Genomic DNA, 12,230 nt, shown 5'->3' with positions numbered 1-12,230 from the left:
AGTTTATGTAAACACTGTTCATACTGTACAGTGTGATGCGTATTTCCAAGATACAAAACACTAAAAGCTGGCAGTTCAAACCCCAGGGATGTTCTGTGTGGAGTTTGCATATTCTTCCTGTGCCTGTGTGGGTTCTCTGGGTGCTCTGGCTCTGTCCCGCTGTCTGAACCTTAAGGATAAGCAGTATAGATGATGGATGGAAGGAAAACACTAGAGGTAGCCATGTTGAGAACATAATGCATGGATGGTGTTGTTTTAAGTGCACTGCAAAGAGTCTGAATCTTATATTATACAGTATTACTGAGGTTATACTGACTTTTAGAAAATGAATCCACTCCAGTGCATCAAACAGTGCAGGACAGAAATTTTATTTAAATATACTTTGTAAGTACAAAATATGTCACATAATCACAAAACAAAGTAATACACTTACTGTTTTTATAATTACCAAGTGACTGAAAAAATAAGTCTAATGAAGAAAATTCTTAATAATGATTAGGAAACATTCACTATATCATGATTTTATTGCTATTAGTAAATTTTATCTTACTCTTATTTTGTAAACTGATCTACTGGCACTCACTGATCCACTCAGCGCTGATGGGTTTATGTTAAAATGAGAGCATTACTAGTTGATTTCTACTGTGTGTTCCTGAACGTAGACAATATAGTGGTGAGCGTTTTCTCCCTGAGTAAGGACTGTCAGAGCCTCGAGGCCATGTGCATCCTCCACCACCATCACCTGGTCACCAGTCAGACCCCCCTCTGCGTTCACCACCATCAGCTGGTTGCTGCAGTTACTGACTTCCTGCTCGTCAGCCACCTGCAACTTTGGCCACAGCTTAACGTCAGCATTTTATTGTAACCGCTCATGATTTCCCGAGTAAGCGATGCAATGATGTTTTACCTGCTGTACGACAGTAACCGTGCCTGGAGCCATGGCGACCATGGAGGTGACGGCGTCTTGGGCCTCTGAACTGAACTCAGTGATCTGCTGGATATTAACTGAACAAAAAAGGCAATATATTACATAAAGTATATTAGTGACAAACATAGAATTAGCAAGGAGTCATTTATCTGCTAAATGTTTGTCACTGTTGCTGTTGTTACCGTTGTCATGCAGAGCTGCTACAGGTGCTTCTGTCAGTTGCTCCTCATCCTCCACAGACACATACTGGGCCTCTATTGCCTCACCCACCTGGATATTTATACATACGGCAGATACTGTATTATCCCGTGAACTCTGGCTTTGACATATAAAAACAACTGGTACAGCACTTTGACTATATGAGCTAGAAAGTTTTTCTGGCTTCTCAAATTTTGGCAGCAGTTTTAAAATTTTTCTAACCCAGAAATATCTTTTTCAATGATGAAAAAAAAATTCTCTGTATCTAGTCTGTGTTTGTACTGTTTACCTCCCAGGTGCCTTCTACCACTTTGAGGCTGTGTTTGCTCTTCAGGTGGCGGTTCAGCTCCCACTTGGTGCCATAAACAAATTCACATTCAGGACACTTGATTCCACCTAAACACAGGCACACACAAAAGCTGAACACATTTTTTGCTCTGTAAGGACTTTCCTCCTGGTATCAAACTGATTCCCACTCCTGATAGTCTTAACCATAATGTCAACTGTACTTTAAAAACCTTTGCACAGAAATGTCCTATGGTAGTAAATGAACACAACATGGTAGTGGGAAAGCAAAGCTCAGACCTTGCTGTTTCAGAGCATCAGCATTAGGCAGTCCAGGTCCGGCATTCTCATATTTCTGATCTGGGTGTTTCAAGTTGTAGTGTCGCTTCAGGGGACCAGCGATGTTACAGGAGTAGTGGCAGTGGGCACAGCGAAAAGGCTACAGAGAAGGACAAAAACACACACAAGTAAATGCAAATGAAATATCAGGAGGACAAGACTGAATTTGAAAACTTCACTGATTTTTCTAAACAGCTTGTCAATCATTTTGTCAGAAAAATGACAGATCATGGATGCAACTGAGGTTAGGTTTATGGCCCATTTAATTTGGGCTGAGAAAGTGGAAAAAACAATAGCAAATCGACAACTAATATTTAATATCCAGAACACAGAAAACTGTGACTGAGATTCAGTCATTGATAGATAAAATAAAATACTGCTGTTGAATCACATCGGCAGCATTTGCATGTTAAAACTATTTAAACAAATACTTAAACAATTTCAGATTTTTCAGAATTCAATTTTAAAATTGCCAGACATGAGATGAATTTTTTTTTTTTTTTAGGCAGTTTCTTCTTACTGATATTTTATCGTTCACAGTGATGTACAATAGTATACTGGTCTTTCTACATGCTGAGGTTATAAGGTGTGTGTGTGTGCATGCCTGTTTGTATATTCTGACCTTAAATTCAGCGTGTTGCTCCATATGTCTGAGCAAGGAAGGTTTAGAGACTGAGGTAAAGTCACACTCCGAACACTGAAACCGCTTCCCTGAACAAACAGAATTATTTTTTTTTATCATTGCTTTGCATTTCCTCAACTTTCTGGAGAATACTTGAGACATAAAAATACATAAGCAATCGTAAAATAATAAGTAATAAAATAAATAAACCAATAAATACCAATAAACCAAAAAAAAACACATCATCACCAGTGACAGAGCAGGGAGTATGTACCTTCATTGGTGTGGCTCAGTCTGTGGCTTTTTAGCGTGACTTTAGACTTGAACTTTTTGCCGCACAGATCACAGAGATGACGTCTCTCTGTGTTGTGTCGGTTCATATGAGTCTTGAGGTTGCTCCTACTGCGACCCGCATAGTCACACACATTACAGAGGTATGGCTTCAGACCTACACACATAGATACATATAGGACAGAAGCAGAATGTTAAAAAACATTTCACAGAGTGACAGGAGGTACAAGTTGCAAGGACAGTGGCAGAAAGAAGAAAGAAAACAAACAAGTCCTGCTGAAAAACACAATGAGTATCTGCACTGCAGTAAACTGGCTGCATTCACTGAGACCTTCATCAACACCTGCTCTGGATTCATGTCTGCCAGGTACCACAGCCTCGTGACAGATGTAACTTCAGGGTAAACAGCTCAGTGAGTTAAGAGAGTGTTAAAGCAGGGACTGAGGGGAAGGGGACTCACACTAGTAATTCTTTTACTCAAAGCAAAATGCTTTACATTACAGCTGATGTGTCCATGGTTTATATATTGAACCAATCAGCTGAGAATCCACATATTCATCAGACGTAGAGTGATTTTTTCTTGCCAATCTTAATTGCCACATTTCTTTTTTTTTTTTTTTAATTCTTGAGTTTATGCCAGCAGCACATAAGCAGAAAAATTGGTTTGTTTGTGTTCTCATCATTTCGCAAACTGACAAACAGGCCAGTTTCCTCTTGCAACATCTGCAGTGTGTTTTCAGTCTAGTCCGTCCTCCTGGAGTGCAGCCAGGAGGAAGAGAGATAGATGGAAGCTCAGCTCACATAGTAATCAGTGAACAGTGAAACACTGTGCATGGGCAATTATCAGCCCAGATGCGTTGCTCAAGACCATGAGTGTGTATGGGATATCATACCTTGGTGGGCCCAGATGTGCTGCTGAAAATCACTGCTGTTCTTCAGGAAGTAGGAGTCACAGTAAGGGCACTTCTCTGCACGCTGCACCATCAGCCCTTTTCCCTGCACAGGCAGTGTATCTGTCCAACGTGTATAAACACACACACAAAGACACACAAACAAGAGGAAATTAACCTTGTAAGATTGGTTGTCAAGCTATTCATGTCAATCTGATGTGATATCTGTGGTTCAAAGCCAAGAGAATCTTTCCACAGTTAAAACAATATGAAATCATTGTCCCATAAATAACAGTATGCTGCCAAAATAGCACCCTCTATCATTACAACGAGTTGCCTAAAATGTAACAAGAGGATGACACACAAAATTAGCAGCGATCTTCCAATGACAGAGCAAGTAAAAATAGCCAAGCTGTCAGTTTCTGGCTCTGTGCAAAGGTTCCACCCTAGACTTTGGATTTAGCAGACAGTGCAGAGTGGACAAATGTGAATACTTAAACTGATCTAAGAGACAGACTTGAAATTGTTTCAGGATACGATAATAAAAGATGTTAGCAGGTTATTGTGTGTCTCTTTGTCTATTTCTACAGATACATTTGTGTATTCTTTACCAGGGTGGGATGTTTTGATGTGGTGTTTCAGTCTGTGCTCTGGGTAGCTGTTCTTGCAGACAGGACAGGCCACAGTCTTCCCCTGTAAAACAACAGCAAGAGAATGGCATCAGGCATTCACTTTTGATTAAGGCACAAATACACTACATTTCATTGCAAATAAATTACAGTGTTGATTAAACATGTGTAAGAGAGGTAGTTGAGGTGGTTCATGTACTCGAACCACGATTAGACGGGGATGGCAGTGTATCACAATAAATTTAACTATAACTAAGACTAGGAGCATGTTTTCAACAAGGAATTTAACCTGCAAATGCACTCATAGTCTAATCAGAAATGAATTCCAAACATTTTTCTGAATATTGTGTCTCCTCAGGCTGGTTACCTGTTCCTGGTGCGTCCTCAGATGAGCTTGTAGTTTGTATTTGTCAGGTGTGGTGTATTTACAGCTAGGATTAGAACAAGGCAGCAGCAAGCCGCTGTGTTTCTGGATCTGGTGCCGCTTTAAAGAGCTTTTGGTGATGGACGAGTAGCTACACTTTGTACAGTAATGCAAGTGCTCCTTGGTGTGTGTGCGTACATGGACGTTATAGTGGACTTTGTACCAGAACAGTTTACCTGTGCAGCAGGAAAAAAAAAACAAAACATGATTAGTCTTGCAGACATAATTTAACACTCAGATAGGTGAAAGGCTAAGTAATAAATAATGTAGTATACCGTGAAATTAAAAATAAATACATAACATAAATAACAACAAAACCAGCCTAATCAATGTGGTTTCATCATCTCACCACAGTATTGGCATTCCAGGTCTCCATAAATTTTCCTGAGCCTTTGGAAAGTCTCCATGTTAAGCTGAGTTTTCTGAAGAGATGAAAACACCTGCTGGAACGCACTCTGATGGAAAATCTCTGACTCCTATCAGCAGAAAACAAAGACAGACTCAGGAGAAAGTCAACCTAAGGAGAGTTTGAGAAGATGATTGAAAATCAACCTCCTCTAAAATGAGTTACTTAATTCAGAGACATTCAGTCTAATCAAATAATTTTAAGTACAGCATTACTACTGTAACTACGGAGCTGCTTTTCCTTGTATAATCATTATATTAAATTCAATATGGATACACAGAAACAGCAAACAGTACCTGTTGTTGTTGTTAATTTACCTTCTCTGAATGTGGAGTTTGGTCCTCTTCCCCTAAAGGTGCTGATGATGACAAAGGTATGTGTACACCCAAACCAGGTACGTCTGCATTTCCTGATGATGAAGTTGTATGTATTTTTTTTCCTACATGTGTGTTTTTTTGAGTCCTGTCCTCCAGGAGAGAGATATGAATGCTCTCAGGTGATAAAAAAGTCTGTGTGTTGTGTTCGTGTCTGCCTGTATTTTGAGCTATCGGGGTACATGAGTCCGTTGTGTTGGCCTGTGATGGCTCCCCAGCTGTTGCTTCATCCTGTCTGTCAGTGGTTTCTTCAGAAATCACTCCTTGGGAATCTTTCTGCACACCTCCATTTTCTATTTCTCCTTCTTTTCCTGTCTCTAATTCTGTCACCTGCACCTCCTCTGCAATTCCACTCTGAATTTTTGCTTCTTCCCTCTCTTCCTGCTCCACCACCTCCCTCACTGCTACTTCTAGCTGCTCCACTTCCCCATCTGGCCACTCCTCCCCTCGGACGCCGTTCATTCCACCCCCCTGTCTCATCGTCCCATCTTCACCCTCCTGCTCTGTCCTTTGCTCCTCGTTCATCCCTCTCCCTGAGTCCGCCCTCTCCTCATCCCCCCACATGCCTCCTCCAGGCTGTATCAGGTAGTAGCTGTTATTGATGCAGTCGGTGAAGGCCTGCTCCTGGTCCAGCTCAGGGTGAGACTCTTTCAGGTGACTCTTCAGTCTCTGAGAGCTGACAAACTTCCCGTCACACACGCAGCACACGTAAAGGAAGAGGTGTTTCCTGACGTGAGCGGAGAGGGCTTCCATCTTGGTTGCAGCGTGGTCACAGAGCAGGCAGGCGAAGGGGCGTTGAGGCCCATGGACCAACAGGTGGCGCTCCCGCTCGAGCTGGTTCTTGAAGCGTCGGTTACAGGTGGGGCAGTGGTACAAGAGCTGTCTGAGGCCCTGACGAGTCTTTAACCTAGAAAATATAAATAAATCAGAAAGGCAAGTAGATCATCTGGTTAAACAGATACAGATGAATTTAAATTTTAGATACTGTAGATCACACCTCAGCTGCTGGTAGCTCTGGTACACCGAAGCGTCTTTCAAGTTATGCCGTTTCTCTATATGTTTCAGCAAGTTCTTCACATCTGAGTACTTTTTCTCACAGAAGCTGCAGTGCTGCTTCACCTTCAAATGGACCCTCTCTATATGGACCTGCAGAAACACAGAATTACAAACCAGAATCAGAGAAGATCATTGTCAATGAACAAAGATCACAACCCGAACACAAAATACCGTATATGAGAATACATACACTGACCTGTCAAAATGAGATTTAAAAGTCAGTGGACTGCTGTATTCCAGTATGAAGTGACAACATACATTAAAAACAACAACCTAACCCTGATAAAGGGACTTCAGACTGTATCTCAAGGTAATAATAACAACACCTTGAGGTGTCCTGGGCTGAGGCAGTTGAAAGGACAGTGCTGACAGTTGAACTTCTCTCCTGTGTGCTTCCTCAGGTGAACATTCAGGTTGGCTTTGAAGGGAAAAATCAAGTAAGTAAGCAGGTCAGTAAGCAGTTTCTTCAGATTGATAAATAATTTTGCATTTTTCTGTGCTTGTGCTGCCAGAGAGCCTGGATTTACCTTTGATGGCTGATGCGTAGTCACAGTGTGGACACTGAAACGGTTTCTCCTGGGTGTGTGTCCTCAGGTGGGCGATTAGTGAGTGTCTGAACTTGAAGATCTTGTTACAGAACTCGCAGGCAAAGATCTTCAGCTGGCTCTGAAGTAAACTGGGACACACAGAGTAACAATATTATTATTAATTACAACCAGGTTTATTCACAGCAATATTTATCATGTGGTCTACACAGAGCATTTAGCTACATTTGACCTCCAAACAAAGCTATAACTAATGTAAAATGAAATCACTGTTAATACATTCAATTAAAGACATTCACACAGTACTTGGTGGCATCTTGCTTGATAGAATATTCCTGGAAGCCTTTGCTGGCTGCTGCTGCTGTTGTTGTTGTGGAGGTTGGGTTAGAACTAGGAACAGAAAACAACGAGATAAGACCGCTGCCAGCGGATAACAGTGATGGTCAAACTACTACAAGCAACAATTAAAATAGAACTCTGCAATATTATTTATACATGTAATTGATAGGTCAACTTTCAAGCGTTTCACCATTTCATTAGTTTGTATCACGGATAGTGAGATATTGTGCTTAACTGTCAGTTCTTCTATATCAGGTTTACTGACAATTTGTTATTGGGACCATCAGTTATGTATTACAGTCAAAGAATAATAGGAGAAACTGATATTTTTTGTTATATTACCTTGGCTCCTGGTCCGTTTTAGGGTTACTTTCGCAGATGGTGGCTCCATTTGCAAGGTCTTGTGACTGACTCTTGACTGCAGACTGCTTAATGACCGAAAAATATTAGGGTGGTGGTTCAGAAATCTTGAAAGACTCATATGTCAACACTTGGGAACATAAAACTGTGACTGCTCAGCTATAGTAAGGCTAGAGGTAAGTGAAAAAATCGATCTTTTTGTAATTTGGGTGAACCAAGCCATCAAATGTTTATGTGTATTCCTGGGCTTACCTGTGGCTGAGTCTTGGTGGCTGTAGACTCTGTTTCTGCTAAATTGTCCTCTACTGGAACCATTTTAGAAACACCTGAAATAAAGGTAAGAAATTATACATAAGACATACTGCCCTATAGCAGTCAGGTCAGTAGCACAAAAAAGCTCTTTGAGACAGACCTGGAAGTGTTGCATCTTCTGTCAGAACAACACTGATGACTGACTTTTTGTTTCCTGTTGCTGGGCCTCCTTCTTTGGAAGTGCGGCTTCGGTTGTTTCTTGGGGGTCTAACGCTGCTCCCATCTACAAAGAGAGGACAAGACAGTGTAGTAAACTAGTATACAAACTATTATAAAACTACTAACCCATGAGTGGAGCTAATACCCAGTAGAGATTTAGAGATAGAGAGTCTTATGACACACAGTAAATACCCATAAGAGCACACATCCATTACCTCTTTTGATTTCAGATTTTATAAAACAAAAGTAAGTATAAAAGTAAGAATCTGCGGAAATAATATCCTGATATTAAACATACCTTTTTCTCTTGCAAGTCCTGACCTCACTGGTTTTTGGTGCGTCTGGTTTATATTAGCTTTCCCAGGATCCAAACTCCCAGAACCAACTCCTGCTCCGACACAGTTTCTCCCTGAGAATGTTTATCTATTAATCACAATCACCTGAATTGCAAAGTACAATAAATGTTTGTAAACAATATATTTCTGTAGTTTTTCCCAGCATCTGTATGTAACACAGAGATATTTAATAATCTAGAATTACAATAAGAACAATTCCTAACATGCTCCTTCGCATCACTCCAACTTACTGCTCTTTGTATGAATCTATGGTTAATATTTAATTACTTTTCTGCCTTTTCAACTCCTCACCATTCTGCTCTTCATCCTCCTCCTCCTCCTCCTCCTCTTCTCTCAGACAGATGTGTTTGCGGATCTGTCGTCTGTTGCTGAACGAGCGATGGCAGTCTTTACATTCAAGTCCCAAAATCCCATCGTGGCTTTCACCTAGAGGAAAAAATAGAGTCAGAGCACAGAGTGCAGGACACACAGTATGTTTAACAAACCATCCAAAATATTTACAGTAATATTTGTGAGTAAATGAAACTGTATGTGATATCTCTTTTATGTCAGGTGGACTGTGTGTTTATTCTCACTCAACCAGCAATGTGGCATTTACAACAGGGGTAACAGTGCACCTGTCAGGTTTTACTGACTGTAAACTTTCTAAAACTAGCTAGAAACTCTAACCAAGCATCTTGCAGAGGGTACTTATCCAGTCCTCTGCATAGACAAAAAAGAATTATAGAATACACATAAAAGACAACAGTGCCCTACCTTCTCCTGAGTTACATTGTTGGTCTGCCTCCTTCTTTTTCCCCTCTTCTTGTCTTTGGGGATTGTCCTCTGGAGAATGGGTGGAGTCAGTCGTGCGTACCTTCTTCGTGGAGCCTTTTGGTCGCCCTCGCTTTCGCTTCACTGGGGTCTCTGTGAGCCAACAAGATGGCAGAACACCGGGTTTTTTCATCTCTTTATTTTTTATTAACAAGACCAAAATCAACAGAGATTCTCCAACAAACAACTGTTTTCTGCATAGCCAAAGCTTGATCTACTAGAACTTTGCTGTAATCCCCCAAAGACAATATTATATTACATTACCATGTAGTTAAGTTTATACTTCAATCTTTATTAGTTGTTATCTGTATTTGCTTGCAAAATTGTGGTACTGAGTAAGTACTAAATAAGTCAAATTTATCCAACTCATCCTCAAATTAGTGAATGTAGTAATAACGATTATGACTCCAAATATGTTTTTAGTGTTCTTGTACTAGTATTCCCGGCAATGACACATTAATCTGACCTGTCAGAGTCTCCACAGGCTCTGCTACAAGGGGTTGCAGTGCGATGATGATGTCATCAGGAGGTTCCTGCTGGGCATGCAGCTGGGAGCAATGATCCAACAGCAGAGAGCGACTGGGAGAGAAGAGGTTGCACAGCCGACACATAAACACTGAACCAGCTAGAAAGAAACAGGGAGAGGGAAGGCGTTAGACTCAGAGGGTCAGAGAGGAAACTAACAGAGTCATTTTAAAATGAGATTAACATAATGTGTCTACCAGCAGTGGAGCAGACTTAGTTTTTGGGCTTGTTGCACCTAGTTACCTCATATTTATATTCACAAGTTTTATCCTCTATCCACCTCCAACATCCTGCAAGGATGGTCTTTCTTTGACATGACAGATTCTAAAGGGCCAAACTGATGAAGGAATAACAACAGCTTTTGTGTCATTACACTACAATCTTGAGCGTTACACCTGCATACATTTAAAACAAATATATTGTTCCTTTAATAGTTTTTTCCCTAAAATGTTCAGGATATGTTTGTTCTTGTTTTTAGTTAAACAATAAATAGTTATTTGTCTGTCGATTGATTGATCAATTAATCATAGCAGCTGTAACATAAAACATCTTTTCCCTCTAGATGAGGGTAATGGCTTGTTTAAATTATGCTGGTGTATGAGACAACTGCTGTTGCATCGAGATCAGATTCATTAATCTAGTCATATCTGACTACAAAATAGGCAGCTCCATGTTGTTATGTGTTAGCGTGATAATTAAATAAAACGAAGCCATGAAAATATGAGCTAGCTTTTTTGGTGCTTTCTGGTGTGTTTAGTCTTTAAATGAGGCGGTGGTCTCTCTTTGTCCACAGAGTCTGATGCTGTCTTACAGTTTTCACCCATACTGAGGCTGAAGACTAACGATTGTCATTGAACACTTAAGTAAACCATACTAACAACTGCCAGTGAAAAACCAAACTCTGGAGACTACCTGGAACTTTATTGAACAAGAAAATGCCTGTAAATAATGTCTACAGTGTAAAAACAAGATGTGGGACTCTAGAAATCGGTGCAATGATGCGTTTTTATAAGCGGGCACGTTTGTTTATTTTGATTTGGCCCAAGCTAACGTGAAGACCCAACAAACATATTCGAGTTGAGGCTAGCTCAAATTCTTACCTGCTTTTTGTCCGTCCATCTCTCCAGCGCCTACACGGCAAAATAACACACATTTATCGATGGATTTGAGCCATTATACGACTGAATATAATCTCTGAATTTGGATTTAGAGCCTAATTTCACATTACGCAGATGGAAATTTCTGTCGAATCTGCGAAACAAGTCCTTTCAACCAGCGGAAGCAGACAGGACCTGGTGGTGCTGTAGCAAATAGCGCCCTCTGTGGCGGGCGGACTACCCTGCGTCTGAAAAGGAATTACAGCGTTCACAAGCAGTTTGGCCTGGTTTTAATTTAATATTAGTTTAATTTCGTAATTTGTTACTGTTGTTTCCGTAAATTTTAGGACAAGTTGTGGGAGTCTTGTAGAGTTATACCTGTTCTAATGTAACACTTATGGTGGTTATGTGGTGCATCAAAGAATGGCCATATCAAAATATAGATTACACCACATATAGTGGGGGTAATGTTACTGTAAAAAATAAATAAATAAATAAAAAAAATAATAATAATAATTACTTTTGACAGGAAGATGGAGCAGTATGGAGAAGTATCTGTATCTGGTTTTTCTGTCACTAAATAAACATTACTTGGCTAGACAATCAGTAGCGGCTTCTCTGGATGTTAAGAATACATTACAATACTATAGATAAAATAATTATATGGTCAATGGTATGATCAGTGGCTTATTGGAAGTGGAAATGTGCTGTGAGTTAGTATTTTATATTTAAAAAAAAAAATAAAAGTATACAATATATAAGTCCCAATTTATGTTGCAGGTTACAGAGAGTTCCTACTAATATTTACCTTCATTTACCTTCAGTGTTTTTGAAATATTCTAAAGTGAACAAATGTGAGACAACTTAATTTTGATAAAATAAAATTTGTGGCAAAACCCCAAATTTTTACAGCTTACTTCTGATAAGATGTCATATAATTATCCTTTAAGGCCTCAGTCCTCCTCTCTACAAGGCTTCCAGTAGTGTAAGGTGGTCAGTACTACCATGAAGCACTTGCAAGTACTGAGTAATGAGATACAGAAATTTAGGAAAAGTTATTATTATATATTATTAATTAATAATTTAATGAATTTATGATTTTTAAAGTATGAAGTATGCTTTCTATAGTCATATTAGAATGTTAATCTAATGCCAAGACCCATCCACTGCTCTGTGGTTGAAAGTTTTGGTTTTGTTATGATGGTTTATTATCAAGCTCACAGGCTACATATATTTATAAATCTAATAGTGACAATAATGGTTTTTATAGCACTTCAGAGGT

At 39.8% G+C, this 12,230-nt stretch overlaps 1 protein-coding gene across 3 annotated transcripts; it reads right to left on the bottom strand.

Annotated features, from left to right (window-relative positions):
• Positions 1–344: 344 nt before the first annotated feature.
• LOC108889432 (zinc finger protein ZFAT) lies at positions 345–11,147 on the bottom strand. 3 transcript variants are annotated; one of them, XM_018685868.2, is made up of 24 exons: positions 10,952–11,147; positions 9,793–9,951; positions 9,270–9,419; positions 8,805–8,939; positions 8,456–8,566; positions 8,099–8,221; positions 7,939–8,012; positions 7,669–7,754; positions 7,294–7,377; positions 6,970–7,118; positions 6,769–6,860; positions 6,384–6,532; positions 5,330–6,293; positions 4,956–5,082; positions 4,550–4,782; positions 4,165–4,246; positions 3,557–3,676; positions 2,647–2,820; positions 2,373–2,461; positions 1,712–1,850; positions 1,416–1,522; positions 1,111–1,198; positions 908–1,005; positions 345–829 (listed from the first exon to the last, which is right to left on the bottom strand). In XM_018685868.2, exons 1-24 carry the CDS (start codon positions 10,968–10,970, stop codon positions 629–631), a joined length of 3,753 nt encoding a protein of 1,250 aa, XP_018541384.1. In that variant the 5' UTR covers positions 10,971–11,147; the 3' UTR covers positions 345–628. The 3 variants fall into 3 exon arrangements, with proteins under 3 accessions (XP_018541384.1, XP_018541400.1, XP_018541390.1); XM_018685884.2 differs by having other exon boundaries at positions 345–823; XM_018685874.2 differs by having other exon boundaries at positions 7,669–7,751.
• Between the last annotated feature and the right edge of the window lie 1,083 nt (positions 11,148–12,230).

This window comes from Lates calcarifer, linkage group LG15 (assembly GCF_001640805.2).
Source record: "Lates calcarifer isolate ASB-BC8 linkage group LG15, TLL_Latcal_v3, whole genome shotgun sequence".
In the NCBI taxonomy this organism is placed as follows: Eukaryota; Metazoa; Chordata; class Actinopteri; family Centropomidae; genus Lates; species Lates calcarifer.
The sequence above is the reverse complement of the archived record's forward strand: the minus strand, read 5'-3'. Positions and strand labels throughout refer to the sequence as shown.